Source organism: Scyliorhinus canicula, chromosome 19, assembly GCF_902713615.1.
Source record: "Scyliorhinus canicula chromosome 19, sScyCan1.1, whole genome shotgun sequence".
Lineage (NCBI taxonomy): Eukaryota > Metazoa > Chordata > Chondrichthyes > Carcharhiniformes > Scyliorhinidae > Scyliorhinus > Scyliorhinus canicula.
Window position 1 is genome coordinate 70,064,209 of NC_052164.1, and position 25,524 is coordinate 70,089,732.

The 25,524-nt window shown below is 50.3% G+C and overlaps 1 protein-coding gene across 1 annotated transcript in view; it reads right to left on the reverse strand.

The window, feature by feature from the left end:
• The window catches only part of robo3 (roundabout, axon guidance receptor, homolog 3 (Drosophila)), a 342,818-nt gene that overhangs the window by 112,032 nt on the left and 205,262 nt on the right, over positions 1-25,524 (reverse strand). The window contains 1 exon segment of the mRNA XM_038779342.1: positions 18,558-18,763. Within this exon segment, the coding sequence (XP_038635270.1) occupies positions 18,558-18,763 (206 nt within the window).

Sequence of the window (25,524 nt, forward strand, 5' to 3'; positions counted from 1 at the left end):
CCCTGCAACCCCACCTAACCTAAGGGCAATTTGGCATGGCCAATCCACCTAACCTGCACATCTTTGGACTGTGGGAGGAAACCAGAGCACCCGGAGGAAACCCACACAGACACTGGGAGAACGTGCAGACTCCACACAGACAGTCCCCCAAGTGGGAATCGAACCTGGGACCCTGGCGCTGTGAAGCAATAGTGCTATCCACCAAGCTACCGTGCTGCCCCAAACTACTCCAGCAGTGATGTCAGCATCACTGACAAGGCCAACATTTGTTGTCCATCTCTAATTGCCCTTGAACTTAGTGATTCACTACACGATTTCAGAGGACAGTTAATGCTGTGGGTCTAGAGGCACATGGAGGCCAGACTGGGTAAGAAAGGCAGATTTCCTTTTCTAGAAGCTTCTAGTAAACTAAAGCTTTTACGACAATCGACAACTCAGTCCAGAAGGAGCCATTCAGCCCATTGAATATGCACCGACCCTCAGAAAGAGCACCCTACCTAGGTCCACCCCCTCGCACTATCCCTGTGACCCCACCTAACCTCCACATCTCTCGACACTCAGGGATAATTTAACATGGCCAATACGCCTAACCTGTATATATTTTGACGGTGTGAGGAAACCCACACAGACACAGGGAGAGTGTGCAAACTCCACACAGACTGTTACCCCCTTCTCATGGGCAATTAGAGATGGACACTAAATGCTGACCTTGCCAGTAACTCACTCATCCCAACGAATGAATAAAATAAATATATGAGTTCACAGATGTACTGTGGTTCCTATGAACTGCCTTGGCGCAGCTAATCTGCTCCAGCAAGCAAAGGTTAATTAATTTGCATTCAAGTTGTGGGGTCTATCAAACAATTTGAAAATTAATAGTGTCAGGATCACTGTGACTGTATCTTATCAAAACAAAAGGTAGTTTAATATGCTAATATAGATTGAAAGCAGAATCTAAGGGGACTATTCGGTAAACAGTATCTTTGATAGCTGACTGTTAATTACCAGCCATTGCAGATAATTCACTTGACACAGGTCATGGAAGCAAGACATTGCATTCAATTCTAAAACATTCTCAGTGATTAACATGCAGGCGACAGACTTGACAGACAGCTGCGATTTTGGTATCTGTGGACTGAACCACAGGTTTCTTGCTGTTCCTTTGATGGACGATCTCTGGCCAATAGCTTCAAATCATAGGCTTACCTGAGATTCCAGTCAGTCAATTTACAATTTATAGACACTCACAAAACTGCTTTTATTGTGCAATTTTAATGTCCTTCCCCACTGTCTCTCTGACATCAGTCTCCATAAGACTTTAAAAGTAGGAACATGAGTAGGCCATTTGGCCCATTGCGTCTATTTCCCCATTCAATCAGGTCATGACTGATCTGGGGCAAAATTCTCCGACCCCCCGCAGGGTCGGAGAATTGCCCGGGACCGATGAAAATCCCGCCCCCGCCGTGGCAGGAATTCTCCGCCACCCGGGAATTGGCGGGGGGGGGGGGGAATCGCAGCGCGCCAATCGGCGTGCCCTCCGCGCCGATCGCGAGCCCCCTGCAGTGATTCTCCGGCCCGCGATGGGCCGAAGTCCCACGCTGAGAGGCCAATCCCGCCGCCGTGGTTTCAACCACCTCTGGTGGCGGCAGGATTGGCGGCGCGAGCGGGCTCCCTGGGGTCCTGGGGGGGGGTGCGGGGCGATCGAACCCCGGGAGGTGCCCCCATGGTGGCCAGGCCCGCGATCGGGGCCCACAGATCGGCGTGCGGGCCAGTGCCGTGGGAGCACTCTTTTTCTTCCGCCACCACCACAGCCTCCACCATGGCGGAGATGGAAGAGAACCCCTCTACCGCGCATGCGCTGGTGGTGACGTCAGCAGCAGCTGACGCACCGGCGCATGCGCGAACCGGCGAAGGCCTTTCGGCCAGCCCTGACGCCGGCACCTTTGGGGAGGCCCGACGCCGGAGTGGTTGCCGCCACTCCACTACGCCGGGACCCCCCGCCCCGCCGGGTAGGGGAGAATCCTGGCCCTGATGTAAGGCAGCACGGTGACGCAGTGGTAGCACTGCAGTCTCATGGCGCCAAGGTCCCAGGTTCAATCCCGGCTTTGGGTCACTGTCCGTGTGGGGTCTGCACATTCACCCTGTGCGTGGGTTTCACCCCCACAACCCAAAGATATGCAAGGTAGGTGGATTGGACACGCTAAATTGCCTCTTAATTGGAAAAATTTAATTGGGTATTCTAAATTTATATTTAAAAAAATAAATGGCTGTTCTGATGTGTTAATCCTCAACTCCATTTTTCCACTTTATTCCCATAACCCGTGATCCCTTACTCATTAAAACTCTCTCCCAGCCTTGAGCAGACTTAACGACCCAGCCTCCACAGCTCTCTGAGGTAAAGCATCCCACAAATTACCTACCATCTGAGAGAAGACATTTCTCCTCATCTCCGTCTTAAATGGGTGACCCCTGACTCTGAGATGATGCCCTCTGGTCCCACTCTCCCACAAGGGAAAACAACCGCTCACCATTTACCCTGTCAAGCCCCCTGAGAATCCTATATGTCTCAATAAGGTTGCCTCTCATTCTTCTAAACTCCAATGAGCTCAGGCCCAACCTACTCAACCTGTCCTCACAAGAAAATCCTTCCATACCTGGGGTCAACCGAGTGAACATTCTCTGAACTGTCTTCAATGCCAATATATTGTTCCTTAGATAATATAAGGGCACCAAAACTTATTCACAGTATTCCAGGTGTGGTCTAACTCGTGCTTTGTAAGTTTTTAGCAGGACTTCCCTATTTTTATACTCCACTCTTTTTTAAATGAAGGCCAACATTCCATTTGAGTTCCCTATTAGCTGCTGAACTTGCATGCTAGCTTTTTGTGATTTAGGCACAAAGACCCCCAAATCCATCTGTGCTGCAGCTTTATGCAGTCTTCCTCATTTAAATAGCATTCAGTTCCTTTAGTCTTCCGACCAAAGTGCAAAATTTCACATTTTCCCACATTATATTCCATCTGCCAAGTTTTAGCACACTCACTTAACATATCAATATCCCTCTATAGCAGGGGTGGGCAAACTTTTCCGTGCAAGGGCCACATTCAGAAATTCACAATTTTAAAGGGCCGCATAGTATATTAAGTAAAATAATTAATATTTAAAATAGCCAAAATAAAAGGTTTTTAAAGAAAAAAAGCAATTCATTTTTATTAATTAATATTTTAAAGTAGAAACTTTACATGAAACACATTTTTTTGAAAAACAAAGTAACTCAGTTTAAAGAAAAAAAAGCAATTAATTTTTATTAATTAATATTTTAAAGTAGAAACTTCACATGAAACACATGTTGTGCCGAGAAATGATCACCCTACTCAAGTCAACGTATCCACCCTATACCAGTAACCCAACAGCCCCCCCATTAACCTTAAAATAAAAAAAAAATAAAAATAAAAATTTTTTTTTTAAATTATTTTTTTTTAAATGACTTGATCTTGGTGGGCCGCATAAAGACCGCCGTAGTTTGCCCTCCCCTGCTCTATAGACTCCTTGGGCGGGATTCTCCGTGAATCGGCGCGATGGCCCGAACCCGGCGGCACAAACGGCGAGAATGACTCCGGTGTCGGACCCCCCGGAACGTTGCGAATTCTCCGGCTGGAAATGGGCTAGCAGCGGCGTGACGCCATTTGCGACGGCGTCACCTGCCACGGACACCCGCACCGTCAGTGATGCTGCACGGCGTAGCAGCACAAAGGACGCACCCCCCCCCCCACGTTGCAGCGCAAAAGACGGCCCCCTCCTCCCGGAGACCATCAAAATGGCCGCCCGCCGTGCAGCGCCGAGGTTCCAGGAGCGGGACATCGAGGCACCCCTGGACGCAGTGGAGCAGAGGAGGGAGGCCCTGTACCCAGGACGCGGCCGCAGGGTCACACCACGCCTCAGCCGGCACCTGTGGAGGGAGGTGGCAGAGCCTGTCAGTGCCGTGGTCGTGACAGCAAGGACAGGCGTCCAGTACCCATCCCCCCACCTTCGATGTGCGGCACAGCTCTAGGTGCAACTGACATGGCTACACCCACCCATGCAGGCTGCAGTGACAGGATGGGTTGTGCACCTCTGCCAATATACACACAACCGCTGGTCCGCATGTATATGTCTGCCTCACACTGTTGCCCTTTATCCCTGCCATCCTCATGCCCCGCACAGGAGAAGCACACTCACAACAACCGGGAGCGTGAGAGGACCGGAGGGGGTCCACTCGAACTGCAGCCGACCCAGGACACACCCACCCAGGACACTGACGCCCATGAATACTGACGCACAGGACACTGATGCACAGGACACCAATGCACAGGACACTGATGCACATGACACTGACTCACACGACACCCACACACAGGGGACACAGATGGACAAGAATCACCACTCCAGGGGTCCCTGGATTTGCGTCGGATGAGGAGCACGACACTGCGCCACTGCTATCTCCTACACCCTCTACCATCGCAGAGACACTGACCTCGGTTGGGCACTTTAGCGATGAGGCATCTAGGACACTAACTGGTGCGCATAACACCGCCGTCCCGGTACAGCAGGTGGAAGCAGGAGCAGCAGAGGAGCCGGGCGGTCGGAGGGCAGCCCGGCGCAAGCAACCATCTGCTGCCCAGACAGGTCCCGGGTTCGTGGAGTTACCACACCTCCCCACAGACCCGATGCAGTCACGGACCAAGGGACGATCGAAGGGGGTGACGGCCCAGCTTGCAGCAGCTGCAGACGCAGGTGGAGGAGTCCACCCACGTGCAGGAGCAGGGAGTGGTGCCGGTCATGCGTGCCACCCAGGCTGAAACCGCACGATGACGTCTGCGGTGGAGGCATTGGGTGCGACGGTGTCAAACATGGGTTGCAGTCTGCAAGGCCTGGGGCATTCCGTGCGGGCGGCGTCCGTGGCCCAGGACATGGCTGCCCTGTCACAGGAAGCCATGAGCCAGAGCCAGCAGCATATCGCAGAGGATATTAACGCCGTGGCCCAGTCTCAGCAGGCCATGGCGCAGTCCCAGCAGGCAATGGCCCAGTCTCTGCAGGCCGTGGCCCAGTCTCAGTAGGGCATCGACGCCATTGCCCAGGTGCTGGCCAGCGTTGCCCAGACACAGACAGGGATGGCCAACTCCCTGAGCTTCATGCCTGCAAACTTGCAGACCCTTGTTGATACCAGGGCAGGCCTCCAGGACTAGCAGCGCCAGGTGTCGGGCAGGGTCAGATGCTCGGTCCGTTCGCACCCTGACCCATGTGGAGGCCTGGGGGCCATCGGGCACCCCGAGGGAAGTGGAGGTGTTGGGACCCATTCCGGGTCCCCCTATAGGGGAGGTCCCGGAACAACGCGACACCTCGGACTACCCCCCTTCCGTCCCAGGTGCATCTGGTGGGCAATGGGCAGGACAGGCTGGTAGCTCGCTATCCCAGTCGCCCTAACCGCAGCCTGGCCCATCTAGGCCGGGCCGCCCCAGGAAACGGCTGCGAAAGCGGTCCCTAGTCACAGGGCAGGAATCACAGGAGTCCACCTCCAGTTCTGCTGTCCCGTCTGGGGAACCACCGAGACATAGTCAAAGGGCCCGTAAGGCCAAATATTTAGCCTCTGAGTAAATTGGCACTGGTGCAGGACAGAGATTAGTTATAGGGGCTAGGGCACGTGTATGAACTGTTTGTTATTAAAATCACTTTCACACCTACAGAAGCTGCCCTTGTGCTCTGTCCGATCCGTGCGGGGGTGTGGTGTTAGGAGACGCCAGTGTGTGTGTGAGGGGTGATAGAACATCAGCCTCAGGTGAGTGTGCCTCCCCCTCCCCCGGGTCGCCCTCGCCATCTCCCCAGGCAGACGATGAGACCATGCGCTGCAGTGTCACGGCCGCATGCAGGGACGGTCCGGGTGTAGGGTGGTACTGTGGCCATGGGTCAGACATTGTCGAATGATGTAGAGCCCAGATCTCATCGCAGAGCGAGTTGTCATCATCCTCCATGGCCTGCAATAGACACGCTTCCACCGACGACCATGTGAGCCCGGCCTGTTGTGCCGCAGATGGATGTGTAATGGAGGGGTGGTGTGCAGGTAGGGTGAGGGTGGTTGGTGGCGGGCGGGTGGGGTGAGGGTGGTTGGCTGGTGGGTGGGTGGGGTGAGGGTGGTGGGTGGGTGGGTGGGGTGAGGGTGGTAGGCTGGTGCCATAGTGCGCAGTCTGTGCCCATACCCGGCAATTCCCACACCCCCTTAGCCCGTGAACCGGACGGCTATCAGCCTGTCCCGTGCCTGCTGGCCCAGCCGGTAATGGTGGGCAGCCTCACGTACATGTCTAGTCCGTCTGTCCAGACTACTGCCCCCACCCTCCTCATCTGGGGAGGTCTGCGCCTCATCTTGCTGCTCCTCCCCTTCCCCCTCCTCTGCCTGCAGCACATCGCCCCTCTGCTGGGCTATGTTGTGCAGGACGCAGCAGATCACAACGATGTGGCCGACCCTATCTGATGGGTACTGCAGGGCCCCTCCACAGCGGTCCAGGAACCTGAAGCGCATCTTTAGCAGCCCAAAGCACCTTTCTAACACCCCCCTGGTCGCTGCATGGGCATCATTGTAGCAGTTCTCTGCGTCAGCCTGTGGCCTCCGTATAGGCGTCATCAGCCACGAGCGCAGTGGGTAACTCACTCCTGTCGCCCAGCAACCAGCCCCTCAGCTGGGGAGGGGGGGGTCCCTTGAACATGGTGGGGGTGAAGTATTGAGCCAATAAGAATGAGTCATGTACACTGACGTGCAGGATCATCATGCAGTGGTCACAGACCACCTGAATGTTCATGGAATAGGTCCCCTTCCTATTCGTGAACATGGCCCAGTTATCCGCAGGAGGCCGCATGGCGATGTGCATCCCATCGATCGCGCCCTGGACCATGGGCATACCGGCTGCCGCAGTGAAGCCCGCTGCCCGGGTATCCTGGCTGGCCTGGTCCACAGGGAACTAGATGTAGCGGTCCACAATGCCATATAGGGCGTCTGTCACTGCACGGATGCACTGGTGCACCGATGCCTGTGAGATACCGGACAGGTCCCTACTTGGCGCCTGGAATTACCCCCATGGCATAAAAGTTCAGGGCCACCGTAACCTTGACGGCCATGGGGAGAGGGTATCCTCCCCTAGTGCCACGCGGTGCCAGGTGTGCCATCAGGCAGCAGATATGGGCGATGGTTTCCTAGCTCATCTGGAGTCTCCTCCTGCGTGCCTGGTCTGTGAGGTCCTGGTACGACGAGCAGGGCACATGGCCTCATCGGGCGTCTCCATCGCCGTGGCACCACCACCACCTCCTCCTCCTCCTCGTCCTGTCGAGTCTGGGCACCTGCCACCTACCTCCCTGCGGCACGCTCCTTCACGGCAGCCTCCGCCGCCTCCCTGGCACACTCCTGCTCCTGCACCCCCCGGGGCAACATGTAGAAGAGCGGCTCCCAGCACGGCGGCCAACATCGCTGGGTGATGACCAAACATAACGGCCTATAGGGGGTGAGGGGTGGGGGGGATAGACGACATGTCATCATTGCCCATAGTGGGCAGCACGGTAGCGTAGTGGTTAGCACAATTGCTTCACAGCTCCAGGGTCCCAGGTTCGATTCCGGGCTTGGATCACTGTCTGTGCGGAGTCTGCACGTTCTCCCCTTGTGTGCGTGGGATTCCTCCGGGTGCTCCGGTTTCCTCCCACAGGCCAAAGATGTGCAGGTTAGGTGAATTGGCCATGCTCAATTGCCCTCAGTGTCCAAAATTGCCCTTAGTGTTGGGTGGGGTTACTGGGTTATGGGGATGGGGTGATGGTGTGCAGTTGGGTAGGATGCTCTTTCCAAGAGCCGGTGCAGACTCGATGGGCCGAATGGCCTCCTTCTGCACTGTGAATTCTATGAACTCTATACTCCCCCCGCAGCCAGGTGCTGCCACAGGCTGCATGGTCGCAACTGTTGGAAGCTGGCACCTGGCCAGGCTGACACCCTGCCCAAACCTCCCCCGCCCCGGCACATGCCCCCCCTCCCCCCCCCCCCCCACCCCCCATCAGCACGCGCCCTCTCCTCCCAGCACTCGCCCTCTCCTCCGCAGCACTCACCTTCTGCTCCCCGGCACGCTCCCCCCAACCCCACCCCCCAACCAGCACGCACACTCTCTTCCACAGCACTCATCCTCTCCTCCCCAGCACTCGCCCCCCCTCCCCAGCATTCGCCCCCCCCTCCCCAGCATGCGCCCTCTCATCCCCTCCCCAGCACTCGCTCCCCAACCCCCCCACCCTCCCCAAACCCCACAACCCCGGCACGCACATTCCAACGGTTCCTGCGCCCCCCACCACCAACTCCGGCTGTGCCGTCTCTTCTCCTGTGGCCACCCCACGCCGAGCCCTACCTCCGTGCTGGCCAGCGTCAACCAGCACGACTGGTTGACGCCGTTAAATAGGTGGTTTGATTTTCGCCGACGTGACCACTTCGGCCCATCCAGCCCGGAGAATTCAGGCAGACCCGGGGCCCATTGCATGGCCCCGGTCCTCGCCATTCTCTGAGGCGGGTGGCGCGATTCACGTCGATGGGATTTTTGGGGGGCCGGAGAATTCAGCAGCCGGCGGGGGCGGTACTCACGCCGCCCCCCCCCCCCCCCAGCGATTCTCCGACCCAGCGGGGGGGTCGGAGAATCTTGCCCCCTGTGTCATCCCCACCACTTGCCTTCCCACCTATTTTTGTATCATCGCAAACTTTACAGTAGTACATTCACATCCCTTGTCCAAGTCGTTCATGAATATTGTAAATAACTGTGGCCCCAGCATGATCTCTATGGCACTTCACGAGTTACAGTTTGCCACTGTGAAAATGCACTTCCTATTCCAAATCTCTGTCTTTTATTAGTTAGCAAATCCTCCATCCAAGCTAATACACTACCCAATGCTCATACCTTATTAAGTAGCCTTTTGTGCGGTACCTTATTGACCACCTTTTGAAAATCCAGGTATATTACATCTACTGCTTTCCCTTTAACTATCCTGCTCATACCTCAAAGAATTCTTTTTTTAAAAATAAATTTAGAGTACCCAATTATTTTTTTTCCAATTAAGGGGCAATTTAGCATGGCCAATCCACCTACCCTGCACATCTTTTGGGTTGTGGGGGTGAAACCCACGGAAACACAGGGTGAATGTGAAAACTCCACATGGACAGTGACCCAGGGCCTCAAAGAATTCTAATACATTAAAAAAAAATTTTTTAGTGTGCTCAATTACTTTTTTTTCCAATTAAGGGGCAATTTAGCATGGCCAATCCACCTAACCCCCACATCTTTGGGTTGTGGGGGCGAAATACACAAGGAGTTAATGTAAATACACGTAGACTAGATAGACACTAGAGGCAGCTCCAGACACATGACACACAGACATTCAATCAATAGGCCAGTAAGATAGGACACGACCAATGGCCATTCATGACACACACAGTGGTGACACTACCACAGGGGGGCATTACACCAACCCATATAAAAGGACACAGCACACATGATCTTCCTCTTTCCAGTGGAGACACTTAGTCAGTAGACAGGGTTGATTTGGAACACATCACACCCACCATGTGGATTGTAGCAGACTGGTTCGTCAGCCTGAGTAGCTATAGCAAGATTAACAGGAGAATCGAATCCAAGTAGGAGAATCGTTAACAGTTTAATAAATGTGTTAAAGCTATCTCCAAATCTGAACCTTCCTTTGTCAGAGTGCACATCAAGGAAGCAGCTTATGCTACGTCAAGAGAATAACAAAACAATACACTACCCCAATGCTCATACCTTATTAAGTAGCCTTTTGTGCAGTATTGACCACCTTTTGAAAATCTAGGTATATTACATCTACTGCTTCCCCTTTAACTATCCTGCTCATTTCCACCTCAAAGAATTCCAATAATTTGTTTATTTAAATAACTTTTGAGTGCTCAATTATTTTTTTTCCCAATTAAGGGGCAATTTAGCATGGCCAATCCACCTAACCAGCACATCTTTGGGTTGTGGGGGCGATACCCACGCAGACACGATGAGAATGTGCAAACTCCACACTGACAGTGACCCAGGGCCGGGATTAGAAACCGGGTCCTCAGCGCCGTAGTCCCAGTGCTAAGCACTGTGCGATCGTGCTGCCCTCTCTAATGATCTTTCAGCCATGATTTCTCTTTCATGAAGCCATGCTGTCTCTTTTGGATTATATGACAACCTTTGGTTGTCCTCGGACAGGCGCCGGAATGTGGCGACTAGGGGCTTTTCACAGTAACTTCATTGAAGCCTACTCGTGACAATAAGCGATTTTCATTTCATTTCATTTATAATGGGCTCTTAACATTTTCTCCTCAGCCTCTTGTGCTAATGAAGCTCAACAAAAGCATGAGCACCTCATCTATTAATTTAGCACTTTCCAAATGCAATATTTAGTTCAACAGCTTACAGATCATAATCACTGCTCCCATTTTTTTTCCAGACAGCAACCGTTGGTAATGATTCTCCCATTTTCATTTATGCCTCTTCTAAACACATCTTTCATCTTGTTAGTTGTTCCATTAACACCCCTTTGCGCCTTGGAACATCACCCCCTTTGTCATTTTATCTCTACTGCCCTCCACCCTCTCACATCTTCCCTTCTGTCCCTTCCCCACTTTCCCTCTTATACTGCCTCTGTTCCTGCTTAAAATCTCTAACTTCATGCAGTGGGCTTAAGAAGGGTGCTCTTTCCAAGGGTCGGTGCAGACTCAATGGGCTGAATAGGCTCCTTCTACACTGTAGGGATTCTATGATTCTGTAGGGATTCTATGATTCTGTTGGGGCATGGGAGTGACCAGTGTTAATGAATTTGAGTAGAATATCTAGCATATAACCTGCTGGGATTGCAATCTTCAACAAAAGGTGAGTGAGTAAAACATAAAATGTAAAGGTACATCTTTTGATCTGTAAAGGTCATCACATAATACACACTAGTAGTGCATTCCTTTGTATATATTTTTTTAAAGACAGTGCAGAGAATGAACAGGGCAAGCCCTTAATCCACCTCCCTGCTTGCTCCAAAAACCAATTCAAATTCAAATTGAATCCAATTCATAGTCTCCACATGAGAGGCATACAAGTTCCAGGCTGACAAGAAAAGGCATTCCACCTGATCTTGGGCTTGATCTGACGCTTGATCTGAGCCAAAAGGCTGAGAAGCATCCCTTTGTATATTAATTTTATACAGGTGTTAAGTAACAATTAATGCATGCATGGAAATAGCACACAGAACTGGCAGGTTAATCCTTCACACCCGTAATGCTAAACGAGAGAATGATAGGAACTTGACGTTGTTCTGCACACTTGAAAAGCCAGGCTTACTTAATAAGGATGAAGCTCCCATGGTTACTGAATATCACATAATTAAAATTAATTTGTTTGTTACACCACATCACAAGATAGTTACAGATGAAAAAAACATTCAGCTTACTTGTGTTCATCCAATCCAGAGAAACCATAAGCTCCCCTAATCACTGAAAGCAAGCATATGGGTTGCGCCAGCATTTTGGAAGGCAAATGGTATATTGGCCTTCATTGCAAAAGGACTTGAGTACTGGAGCAAAGATGTCTTACATACAGATTCACCAGGCTGATTCCTGGGATCACAGGATTGTCATATAAGGTGGGATGGGGTCGGCTGGGCCTGTGTTCACTGTAATTTAGAAAAAGCGGAGGGGAGGTAATGTAAATCTGGGGTGGGATTCAATATTCAACGGTCTCCTCGCGCCCAACTTGGTTTCGGGACAAGACCATTGAAACTCGCAAGAGGCCCCTCACAACAGTCACGTTGCTTGAGGCGTCTCGTGAAATTTAATGGAGCCCCGCGAGACATCGCAATCTGAATCTCGCTCGCTGTGCTCCAGATGGCTCATTTAAATTTTTGTATTTTACCAGGACAAGGGATTCATCAGTCATGCCTGAGAGACCTCACTGGGACATCGCTTAACTGCTCCGGGGGTGGGGGCTCTCAGCCCATTGGAGACCCTAGGTGGTCAGGTCCCCCCACCCTGGCACTCACGCTGATACATGGGCACCTTGGCACTGCTAGACAGGCAGGGGGCTCTGCCTGCGTGCCAGGCTGGCAGTGCCATGGTGTCCAGGTGCCAGGGGTTGGGCCCAAGGGAGCCTTGCCCTTAAAAGGCGGAGTGAAGAGGGCTCAAGGACTCCAGAAGAGGTAAATTAGGCGATGGGGGGTTCTGGAGGCCCTGGTTGGGTCACTGAGCTTTTTTTTTTTAAATTTAGAGTACCCAATTATTTTTTCCAATTAAGGGGCAATTTAGCGTGGCCAATCCACCTATCCTGCACATCTTTGGGTTGTGGGGGCGAAACCCACGCAGACATGGGGAGAATGTGCAAACTCCACACGGACAGTGACCCAGGGCCGGGATTCGAACCCAGGTCCTCAGCGCCGTAGGCAGCAATGCTAACCACTGTGCCACCGTGCTGCCCATTGGGTCACTGAGCTGACTGAAAGATGCAGGCACCAAACAGCACCCTGCTAAATGTACCCAAAACCGGACATAGCTGAACAGACTGGACGCAGGGGTAAAAGCAGAAAATGTTGGAAGAGGTCAACAGGCCTCGCTGCATCTGTGGAGAGAGAAACACGGGGTGTGGGGTTTCTTTTTCCGCGGGAAGCTCCCCGCCCCGCGCGGAATGTTTCTCAGCAGCGGGAGCTGGATCGCTGATGGCTGGTGGCCTGGGGCGAGAATTTCTGGTCCGGCTGCTATCAATGGGATTTCCCATTTCACTCACCTCGCACCGTCAGGAAACCCACGGCAGGGGTTCCCAGTCAGCGGGGCAGGAAGATCCTGCTGGCGAGAACAGCCGGAAAATCCACCTCCCCCTCCACAGTTAAAGTTTCAAATCCAAATGACCCTTGACAGAACTCTGATTCTCTCTCCACAGAAGCTGCCAGACCTGCTGAGTTTTTCCAGCATTTCTCTTCTTCATTTCAGATTTCCAGCATCTGCAGTGTTTTATTTTTATCTGCACCCAGATGTTTCCTCTGGTTGGAGAGAGGTGGGGGGGTTGGGGGGGGAGAGCGGTGCTAGGACAAAGGATCAGGCTCAGGATACGGGATAGGCCATTTAGGACTGAGATGAGGAGAAACCTCTTCACTCAACGAGGGTGGTGAACATCTGGAATTCTCTACCACAGAAGGCTGTGTCTGCAAGTCACCAAATGTATTTAAGAAGGAAATAGATAGATGTCGAGACACTGAAGGTGACAAGGGGAAGTTTGACAGTATGGGAATATGGAATTGACACAGAAGATCGGCCATGATCATAATGAATGGCTGAGCAGGCTCGAAGGGCCGAATGGACTATTGCTGCTCCTATTTTCTCTGCTTCTTTTTACACCAAGTCAGATTGATTCTCATAATTTTAAGTTGCACACGATCAAGTATTAACATGAAAGTGCCTGTTGCCAAGTATAAAGAAAAGCAGTGCAGCACATCTTCAGCACTGCACTGGCATGTCATCCTGGATTTTATGCTCAAATCACAATGGGATTTGAACCTATTGCCAAATGGCTGAAAGATGAAGATGTGACTAACTGATATGGCTGACACCCAGACGATCACTGGAAATAAGCAATCTGTGATGAAGACATGTGCTCAACAATCCGGGCATATTCTAGAGATTTAACTCGTCTAACAATGAATGAGCCTATGCGAGTCGACATTCGGATTTGGGTGACATCATAGGAACATGTAAATACCCCTCCAAGTCATGCACACCATTTTAAGTGTGACAGATTTTGCAAATCTTTCATTCTCCTTGGCTCAATATCCTAGAATTGTCTGCCTATCAGCATCATGGGAATATTTTCACATATCACCACAACCAACAAGCAGGTCCATTCTTTTCTTTTTTTAAAAATGTTTTTATGAAGGATTTTTCATATTGTACAGAACAAAGGTAAGCGTGAACACACATCGAGAACAATAATATACACACATCGGTCGTCTTCCATTATTTCCATCAGTTACTTTTCGTTATTTGCCATGGTCACAGCTTCTTGTTTTACTTTCTCCAGTAGGCACTCATTTCTAGCTGTGCCCTGGCCTCCCTTTCACCATTTTCTTCCTGAACCCCCTCCCCTTCTAGTCTTCTGGCGTGCCCTCTTCCCTCCTCAGTTCTTATGTTCTGTTTCTGTTTGGTTGGCATGATACTGTGTATTGTCTTATTTTTAATTTATTTTAGAGTACCCAATTATGTTTTTTTCCAATTAAGGGGCAATTTAGTGTGTCCAATCCACCTAACCTGCACATCTTTTGGGTTGTGGGGGAGAAACCCACGCAGACAAGGGGGGAATGTGCAAACTCCACACAGACAGTGACCCAGGGCCGGGTTTCGAACCCGGGTCCTCAGCGCCGCAGCCCCAGTGCTATTCACTGCGGCACATGCCGCCCTGTGTATTGCCTTATTTGCTGGGCATGGTTGGGCACACCTCTTTATTCCCCTCCCCCATCTCTTTTGTTTGAGTTTGTTGTTGTACCATAGCTTCTCTTCCCTTCCTCTAGATTATTGGCTATTAACTACAAACAGGTCTTGGAACAGCTGGGTGAATGGCACCCATGTTTTGTGGAAGCATGGCGAATTTAATTTTCTCCATCTGGCAAAATTCCGATAGGTCGGCCAGCCAGTCTGCAGCTTTGGGTGGTGCTGCTGATCACCAGTCGAGGAGTATTCTCCGGCGGGCGATTAGGGACGCAAAGGCAAGGGTGTCAGGCCTCCTCCCTATGAAGAGATATGGCTCCTCTGATACCTCGAAGACTGCCACTCTCATGCAAGGCTCCACCTTCATCCCCACCACCTTGGACATTGCCTCGAAGAACGCTGTCCCAAAAAAGTCTGGGGCAAGACATGTGGGCATGGTTGGCCGGGCTTCCTTGGCATCGTTCTCATTTGTCCTCCACATCTGGGAAGAAACTGCTCATTCGGGTTCTGGTTAAGTGGGCTTCGTGTGCCACTTTTAGCTGCATTAAGCCTTCCGCATGTGGAGGTGGAGCTGACCCTGTGCAGTGCTTCGCTCCAGAGTCCCCATCCTATTTCAAACCCTAGGTCTTCATCCCACTTTTCCCTTGTCTTATCCAGTGGTGTACCTGCTCTACCTATTAATCTCCCATAAAGGTTACCGCAATTTCCCCTCCCTAGGATGTTCACGTCCCTGTTGTCCATGTAGAAGTCTCTAACTGTCAACGTACCCCTGTCCTGGTTCCACCTTTTGAAGGCAATGTCCATTATGGCTGGAGCGTACCTTCATCGCCAACATCTCAGAGAAACTCAGAATACACAATAAATGTGGCCCTGGCAGCATTATCTATTGAGTAAAATCCAAGCAGAATCCATACGCTCTACACCCAGTGTCCAAAGTCTCCTCCCTCAAATGCCCACACACCCGACACCCAGGGCACGATCTACTAGCCACGTCCCGCTGGAATCGGAGTAGCAAGCGGCCGTTAGATCCCGAGAGAAGCGTCCGGCAGAATTCCAAATGAAGGTTACACCTCGCGAGATCTAACCAGATGTTGCGGGTGGTCTGGACCCAGTCTCGCACCGTAAAATGAGTTTAGAAACCCACTTACCGTGCTGGCAACGGATCGAACAGCCACTCGGTATCTACTGGCCTTGCCGCGGAGACCCCAGCCAGGCGCCATTCAGCACTGGTCCCCACAAATGGTGGTCAGGCTGGTACTGCCAAGGTGCCCATGTGGTGCTGCCAGTCAGATAGGGGTACTGCCAGGGTGCCAGGCTGGCAGAGCCAAAGTGCCAAGCTGGTATTTTTCCAGCGCTGGGGATCGGGCCCAAGGGTGCCATGTTGCTTTGTGTGGAGTGTGGGGGAGCTCAACGACCCTGCAACAGGTGAGTTGAGGCGCTGGGGGTACCAGATTCATGTCACGGGATCGAAAGATTGGGGTGCCACTTATAAATGCCGCTCCAATCTCTTCCTGAATAAAGGAGCTGCACTTGTCGCAGCTCCATAATGCAGGAAATTACATTAAGTACAGCTTCAGGGGGCCATTACCCATTGGAGCCCGAAATAGCAACAGAGTGCCGTGAGATAGCAGGGTCATTCCCAGCACTGCAAGCACCAGAAACAACCATACTAATCCTGTCCAGAATGGACTCTGATTTTATTGGTTAGATCAGTGTCTTTACTCTCCACATTCAACCACCCCCACACTCCACACTCAGTGTTCTGACTCTCAATATTCAAACTCCACCCCCCCCCCCCCCCCCCCCCACAATCCACACCTAATCTCCTTATTCTCCACACTCTTTTTAAAAATAAATTTAGAGTACCCAATTTTTTTTTTCAATTGAATGGCAATTTAGCGTGGACAATACCCAGTCTGCACATCTTTGGGTTGTGGGGGTGAGATCCACGCAGACATGGGGAGAATGTGCAAACTCCACACAGACAGTGACACGGGGCTGGGATCGACTCCGGGTCCTCAACACCGTAGACAGCAGTGCTAACCACTGCGCCACCCCTTTCCACACTCAGCCCCCCTTCCCCCACGCTCCATGTCCAGTTTCCTTACTCTCCACTCAAACCCTTCCACACTCTTACACCCATTTTGCTGGATTCTCCGTCGGCGGGATCCTCCGTTTCACCAGTAGTGCTCTCACGCCCACACATTTCCCAACTGCGCGGGGGTGTCCACAATGGGAAACCCGATTGGCCACCTGCCGGGACGGAGACGCTGCCAGTGGGAGAGAGCAGCACCGGAAAACGGATGCGATGGGACGGAGAATCCCGCCCAATATCTTGACACTGTATCTCGATACACGTGACAATAAACAAATCCAATCCAATCCAATACTCTCCACATACAGAACTCACATACTGCATAGCTAGACACCAATTTCCATAGCACCGTCCATAATTTTCTACTGTTGTGAGATCTGGAAAAGGTTATTTCATTATGGGCAACTACGAGGGGGGTTGTACATCAGTAAAGAGCTAAACTGGGACAACTTTGAAATGAAATGAAATGAAATGGAAATCACTTATTGTCACAAGTAGGCTTGAAATGAAGTTACTGTGAAAAGCCCCGAGTCGCCACATTCTGGCGCCTGTTCAGGGAGGCTGGTACGGGAATTGAACCCGCACTGCTGGCCTGCCTTGGTCTGCTTTAAAAGCCAGCTATTTAGCCCTGTGCCCCTGACTTTAGTAACTGGGATAGAATGGAGAAGCTGATGTTGTTCCTTACAGAAGGGAAGGTTGAGGAGAATTGCTAAGAGTGTTCAAAATCTGAAGTGCTCCGAACAGAGTAGATAGGGAGAAACTATTTCTCCTTGGCGGAAGGGTTGAGAACCGGACAAAACTGACTTAAGGTGAAGGGCAAAAGGACCAAAGTCAATGTAAGATAAAACCTTTTTTACGCAGTGAGTGGTTATGATCTGGGATAGATCGCCTGGAGGCAGATTCAACCATAGCTTTCAAAAGGGAGCTAGAAAATTACATGGCTGGAGGAAAGGCTGGGGGCAGTAGGACAAGCTGAGTTGCTCCTGCAACAAACTAGCATGGAAGACCAAATGGCCTCCTTGCGGTGATGTAACCATTCTGTGAATCTGTGATTTTAACCATGCTTTACTGATCTTTAGCTGTGGCACTGATTATTTGGAAAGTTGCTAGATTGTCCATATTGCCTGCTTACTCAGGTGTGAGCAGAGCTCTGACACAACCTAAGCACCCTCAACTGTGAATAACATCAGCATAGAAAGCAAGACAGATTTAAAAGTAAAAGGTATTAAATGGAAACGGTTAAAAGCGGTGGAATAAACTTGGATGTGGACAGGACTATAGGAGTGTGAGGATAGGGGTCATTCGAACACCTAACAACATGATGGACATTTGCCGTTTAAGCAGTTTCATAGCCAAACTTTAACAGACTGTTCCGCAGTTTTATAGTTTTAATTCCTCATACTTTGATAGATGAGGATCTGCTGTCACCTAGAGTTTTACAGCCCGGAAAGAGGCCCTTCAGCCCATTATGTCTGCGCCAGCCGTTCAGCACCTATTTACTCTAATCTCATTTTCCAGCACTTGGTCGGTAGCCTTGTGTGCTATGGCTTTTCAAGTGTGTGTCTAAATGCTGAGCTAAATTCATTGCTCCAGCCCAGGCAACATCCTGGTGAATCTCCTCTGCATCCTTTCCCATGCAATCACATCCTGGGCTTGACATCTAAGAGCTAATTTATGAATGTGTGACTCCTGGAGCACATATTGTGAATTCACAGATAAGCTTTCTGAAAATGTCCAGCTTTTAGTTGAAGGTGCAGGATTTGAGGTTCTGATAATACCATTCCATTAAAAACTGCCCTTTTTGGATTTGGAAGCATTCATTTTGAAGTATGGAAAGTGAACAGCAGAGAAATGTTTACGCTAAGAATTTCCCAGGAGTTGGGAATAATTAAGGAAAAGCCATGATGTTTCCCAATGCTGATACAATATAAAGCACTGACAGTGTCCGGGTCCTACCTTAACATCGGTAATTTGGAGTGTCCCATTACCCAGCATGCTAATGCGAGGGTCGTTACCCAGAATCCTCTGCCCATCCTTTAGCCAGTGCACACTAGGAAGAGGATTCCCGATCACATGACACTGAAGCTGAGCTGTGGAGTCAACGGCGAGTGTCTGGTTAGCGGGGCCCTGCCGAATGATGGGTGGTATCCGATCTGATGACACTGAAACACAAGAAGAAAACAAGTGAAGACAAACAAAACATTTATAAACCTGTTGTTACGAGTGTGAGGTACACAGGGAGCGGTATAGACTGAACAATGCTACAAAGGGACATGTGTATACTGCACATTGTGAGACACAGGGAGATGTGTGTGCTGTGCAGTGTGTTACACAGGGACATGTGTACATTGCATAGTGTGTTACACAGGGAGTTAAGTGTGATCTACAGTGTGTTACACAGGAAAATACATGTGCTGAACAGTGTGTTACACAGGGAAATAAATGTACTGAACAGTTCATTACACAGAGAAATATATGTACTGTCCACTGTGTTACACAGGGAGATATTTGTGCTGAACATTGTGTTACACAGGGAGATAAATGTACTGAACAGTTCATTACACAAAGAAATATATGTACTGTCCAATGTGTTACACAGGGAGATATTTGTGCTGAACATTGTGTTACACAGGGAGATATGATTGTTGGAAGAGGTATTGACGACAAGAGTAATGGAGAAGGGGGTGGTGTTGGTGATTTATGGGAGGATTTTGGGGGAGGACAGGGTATCCTTGGAGGGGATTAAAGCTAATTGAGGGGGGAAGAGTTGGGGTATGTTATGGAAGATGGTCTCTGGTGTGAGGTGCTACAGGGGGTAAACGCCTTAACCTTGTGTGTGAGGTTGGGGCTGATACAATTGAAAGTCGTGTTTGGGGCACATTTCACGAGGGCGAGGATGAGCCAACTCTTTGAGGGGGTGGAGGATGTCTATGAACGCTGTAGGGGGAGCCCCATAAACCATGCTCACATGTCTTGGCCCTGCCCGAAGCTGGAGGGGTATTGGAGGGGGGTTTTTAAGGTAATCTCAGGGGTGGTGTATGCTGGTTTAGCTCACTGGGCTAAATCGCTGGCTTTTAAAGCTGGCCAGCAGCACGGTTCGATTCCCGTACCAGCCTCCCCGGACAGGCGCCAGAATGTGGCGACTAGGGGCTTTTCACAGTAACTTCATTGAAGCCTACTCATGACAATAAGCGATTTTCATTTTTAATTTCATGTGAGTTTTGAGCCAGGTCCCCTAGAAGCCATTTTCAGGGTGTTGGATCAGCCCGGGCTGCAGGTGGGTGCGGGGGCAGATGTTTTAGCCTTCGCCTGGCTGATTGCCCTGAGGCAGGTCCTGCTGGGGTGGAGGTCAGCTTCTCTGCCCTATGCCTCGGTGGGGGACCTGCTGGAATTTTTGATGCTCAAGAAGGTGAAGTTTGAGCTGAGGGGAGAATGGAAGGTTTCTACAATTCAATGGCATTGTTCACCTTACACTTTCAAGAATTGGATGCCATCGAACATTAGGGGGGAGGGAGGGGGTATTGTGGGGGGGGGGGTGGGGTGGGGAGCATATTATTTAATGTGTATGGGATGACCTTTGATTCTCTTTTGGTCTTTTTTGTTTTGTTTTATTTGGAATGTATGGGTAATGTTTGGGTTGGTATGTTGGCGTGGATGCAGGTTGGGGGATTGATACTGTATTTGTTCTTGTTGGTCACTTTTGTTGTGTATTTGATGAAAATGTGGAAAATGAGAATTTAAAAAAAAATACTGGGAGATATGTGTGTTCTGAAAAGGGAAAGCTGTGTGTACTGAACAGTGTGTTGTTACACCGGAGGATATAATGGATAGAACAATGCTTCAGACAGAGGAACATTACTCATTGAATGGTGTTTAACACTGGGGAGTTGTTCCAGACTATTCTACATTATACAGGTGAGAACTGAGTCGCATAGAAGAAGTAGCATTGTTGGAATCGTACATTACACGATGAAGGGAAAGATAGTTTGACAAACTAACACTGTAGCCAGGAGCTTCAGCTTGTCAGCCCAAGGCAACACTAAACAGATGGGGCAGCCTGACAGGATCGCAGTGAAGCTGATTGACTGTCCTCAGCTGCTGCTTTGAGTGTTGACTCTTCAAATCGACTTTTCACTATCGGTTGAAAGGCTCGGGAGATGAATTGGTGTCTTTCCTTGTCCGCTTCATACAGCCACAGGCAAAGAGGCTTGCTCCCTTTCACATGGTAAGACAGTTTGAACCCCACCCCCCACCATGCCATAATTAAAATATTCAATTAACATTGAACATTAATTGACTGCTTTTATAATGATATGTTTCCACAGGCAGGCAAAATGTCAGCGAAAGTCTCCAATTCGACCAAGATCAATTGTATTTAAATTTTAGGCATCGGCATTTTAATAAGTCACCGATTTTATAAGCAGACTTCAAGCCTGGCACATATGTATTAATTCAAATGAGCCTTTAATCTGTTTCATGTAAAATATGTTAAGTTCCTTGTTCCAGTTTTAATTAAGATACTTCAGCACAAGCCTAAATGTCAAATACATCGGGGCTTTCCACCAGATCGGTTTATTAAATAATTAATTGAAGGCTCCATTTGCTCCTTACTATATTCCATTTACTAAATTATTTTACTACTGGTGGTGCTGGCCAGTTGCTTCCTACGTTCTTAGTCTGTGCTGACTTAGCTGGGTTTGGCCTGTTACAATTGACCGAAGCGCAATAAGTGTGATAAGTAGAGATAACATTTTAGCTGAGTGAATTTTGATGGGAAGTGCAGGATCCAACTCAGCTGTGATGACTCCTACGGTCGAATAGTCTAACAGGGCTCAGTGTCAGGGTTGTAATTGGATGCCCGCACTGCTGATACACTCCAATAAAACACAAAACTGGGATAAAAATAGAACCCTCTCTCTTTTCTGATTGAGTGGCAGGTCCATATGTGCAGCTCAAAGTTGCTATTCTCTGCGGAGTGCTTGGTCCTTTTACAACACCAGGTTAAAGTCCAACAGGTTTGATTCAAACACGAGCTTTCGGAGCGCAGCTCCTTCCTCAGGTGAATGCTCCGAAAGCTCGTGTTTGAATCAAACCTGTTGGACTTTAACCTGGTGTTGTAAAACTTCTTACTGTGCTCACCCCAGTCCAACGCCGGCATCTCCACATCATGGTCCTTTTAGGGAAAGGGTGGGTCCGGGGGGAACACACTTATTTGTTCTTAAAGGCCTGGCTTCAAAGCCAGCCCCGGCTGGCAAAGGGTCAGCTGCGCCTCGGCCTGAACTGCCACTAAACCCACAAATGCAGGCAGCAAAGTACAAGGACCTGAACTGTCGCAGCGGTGTAGTTGAGGCTGAGGTGTATTGTTGTGTCAGAGTAAGGGAAGCTTCACTCTGTATCTAACCGTGATAAACCTGACTCGGGGGTACTCAAGACAGACACTGGGCAATGTTGCCAGTTTTAATCCCAAGTGCGCTTCGGCTGGGCGGGACTGTTGCGATTGTGACAACATGCACTGGCCTAAATGTCTGGACCCAGATAGCTTCAACTCCTAGCATTCACCTATACCCGAGGAAAAAAGATGAACACAGCAGCTAACCAGTAGGTCGGAAAGAAATTTCCTTGCTCTAAAGGGTAGACTCACGATCCCAGGGAAATGTGTCCAGCTTGGTCTCACAGCAACTTTGGTAGGTGGTGGGTGGGTGGTTGTAAAAAATTGCAAATCTGCTTGCAAGGCCCTGTGTGGGGCTCCTCCTGCATAGTTCCACACAGACCTTGGAAGGTCCCGTCGCCCATACATTCATCCTAACTGGTCTAGACTCCCACCACCTTTCATCTAACCCTATCCATGTATGCTTTTATTCCTCACTCCCTATCCAGCTTTACTTTATATAAAGCTGTGTTGAAGACCTAAGCTACTTCTTGTACTAGTGAATTCCACGGGCGGAATTCTCCGCTCCCCACGTGGCGTGGGAGGGTCTCCCGACATTTTTTACGCCCCCCTGGTGCCCCCAGCGATTCACCGCCCCCCCCCCCCCGAAAAATCGCCGCTCGCCATTTTTCATGGCGAACGGCGATTCTCCGAACCCAATGGGGTGAGCGGCCGACCCTTACCGCCCGTTTCACCACGGCAGCAACCACACCTGGTCGCTGCATTCGTGAAACGGGCGCCAGATGCCCGTTTGGGGCATCTAGAGGCCCGATTGGCACGGGAGCACCACGACTGTGCTCGTGAGGGGACAGGCCCGCGATCGGTGCCCACCAATCGTCAGGCCAGCGTCCAGAACAGACGCACTCTTTCCTCTCCGCCGCCCGGCAAGATCATGCCGCCACGTCTTGCCGGGCGGCTGAGGAGAAACACGGCCACCGTGCATGCGCGGTTCGCGCCGTCTGCGCGATGAAGTCATCCGCGCCTGCGCGGGTTGGAACCGGCAACCCGCGCATGCGCGGATGACCTCACAAATGCGCCATTTTGCGCATCATTTCCGGCCGACGAGGGTCGCGGCCGGGAAAGACGGAGGCCCGCTCCTAGCCCCCCGGGTGGGGGTGAATTAGGTGCGGGGAGCAGGCCCCGAGGCCGTCGTGAACCTCGGCCGATTTCACGACGGCCATCCCGATTTTTATCGGGAGCGGAGAATACCGCCCCACATCTTTAAAATATAGGGCGAGATTCTCCCATATGGGGAGAAATCGTAAGGCTGGCGTCAAATCCTTGCGGGTTTGACGCCAGCCCCCCCCTTCCCGACCGGGAACCGATTCTGGTCCCCGGTCGGGGCTAGCAGCCCGACGCCGTAAGCTCCGGCATCACGGGCTTAACGAATTTCATTAAGCCCGCTTGCCCGAGTTAGCGCCGGCTGATGCGTCATATGACGTCAGCCGCGCATGCGCGGATTGGAAGACTCCAACCCGCGCATGCGCGGATGACGTCATCGCGTATTTGCGCGAAACCCGCGCATGCGCGGGCCGGGATGCCCCTCAGCCGCCCCGCGAATGGATACTGCGGGGCGGCGGAAGGACAAATAGTGCGCGGGCATCGGGCCCGCTGCCCGCGATCGGTGCCCACTGATCGTGGGCCCATGGCACCCTTGGCATGGTCGTGGTACTGCCGTGCCAATCGGTGCCATGGTTATAAAATGCGAGTGTTTACGGACGTTTTTACGAACGGCCAGACCAGGTGTGTTTGCCGTTCGTAAAAACAGCCGTAAAGGGCTGGGAACTCGGCCCATCTATCAGCTGTGAATCGCTGCCGGCCGTAAAAAAACTGCGGCAGCGATTCGTGTCGGGAGTTGGGCGTGGGGGGGGGGGAGAATAGCGGGAGGGCGTCGGAACAGCGTGGCCGTAAAATTTTACGGCCATGCTATTCTCCGCACCGTCGGGAGTGCGGAGAATCTCGCCCATAATCTTTCATGGAATGTGCTTGTCGTTGGCAAACCCCAAATTTGTCTCATAGCTAATCGCCCCTTGAATTGAATGTCTTACTCAACCATTTCAGAGGGGCAGTTAAAAGTCAACCACATTGCCATGGGTCTAGAGTAACATGTAGGCCAGACCAGGTAAAGACAGCAGATTTCCTTCCTTAAAGGAGATCACTGAACCAGATGTTTTTTTAAATCCACAATCGATGATAGTTTCAGCCTTTAATTCCAAAAATATTTATTGAATTCAGATTCCATCAACTGCCTTGGTGGGATTTGAACCAGTGCACCCAAAGCTTCCAGTTTACTAGTCCAATGAACTGCCCCTACCTTCCCCTTCTAACTGCTTTCTGAGTCGAAATTTATTCTGAATTCTTTCCTGGATTTGTTAATTGACTATCTTACATATATGCTCCCCAATTTTTAATTCCTTCACAAACGTAAATATTTTCTCTCCACCGACCCTATTAAAGCCCTTTCATAGTTTTAAAGGCATTTAAGGTCATTAATTCTTTCATTTTCTAGAGAAAAGAACACTAGCCTGTTCAGTCATTCCTGATATTTACAACCTTTCAGTTCTGATATCATCCTTGTAAATCTTCCTTTCCAACTGCTACAGAGTTCCTGTTCAAAATACAGAGAATAAAACTGGAGAACTGTTTCCCTACAACAGCCCAGAAAATAAATCTGGGTTTCTACAATATAAAAGCACCATGATTTATATGAATTCATGATGACTTCCCCCCCCACCCCCAATCAACCATGCCACTCTCCCCCCCCCCCCCCCCCCCCCACCCCCACCCGCCACTTGCCATTGGTGGGCCTGTGAAACCTTGGAGGTTAAAATAGTGTGAAAGGTCTCTCATTGTAACCTGCTCACTTTGAATTACCCACATCTTCCCAGTTACCCATGGGTTAACAGAAAAATCAGCCCCAGAAATTGGAAGATGCACAATTCCCCAGTGCTATCGCTCCTTCATTTTAATGTACTCAAACATAAATGAAATTGAGGTTTTCTTTAAGACACTGAGTGAGAATAAATTGCACAACCACCCCTCACCCCAAATCACTTAAACCTAGAATTACTTTCCGGGGAATGGCTGACTACATTCTTTATCCAGATAGAACAGTCTTTGTACCGATCTGTCCAAGTGGCTGGGATAATAATCATTGTGTCGCTAATCAACAGGCAGTTTAGGCGGTAGGCCAGATAGACGGGACCAATCAATTTAATAGCAACAACGTTCACAAGGCTGACTAAATTACAGTCCCACCATGCTGAGTTATTCATTGACCAATACCAGCAGTGATTCCAATACCAAACTGTTACAACTTGCATTTGGAAGGCAATTAATGGCCACTTCTCCACAGTTGTTTTCTTTTCTCCATGAAAGGTGAAATCTGTGAGAATTTGGGATGCACTTCACTCCTCCTCCGCAGTCTAATAATGTTCAGGTTTGGAGGATTGACCATGCTAAATTGGCACTTAGTGACCAGGAAGTGCAGGTTAG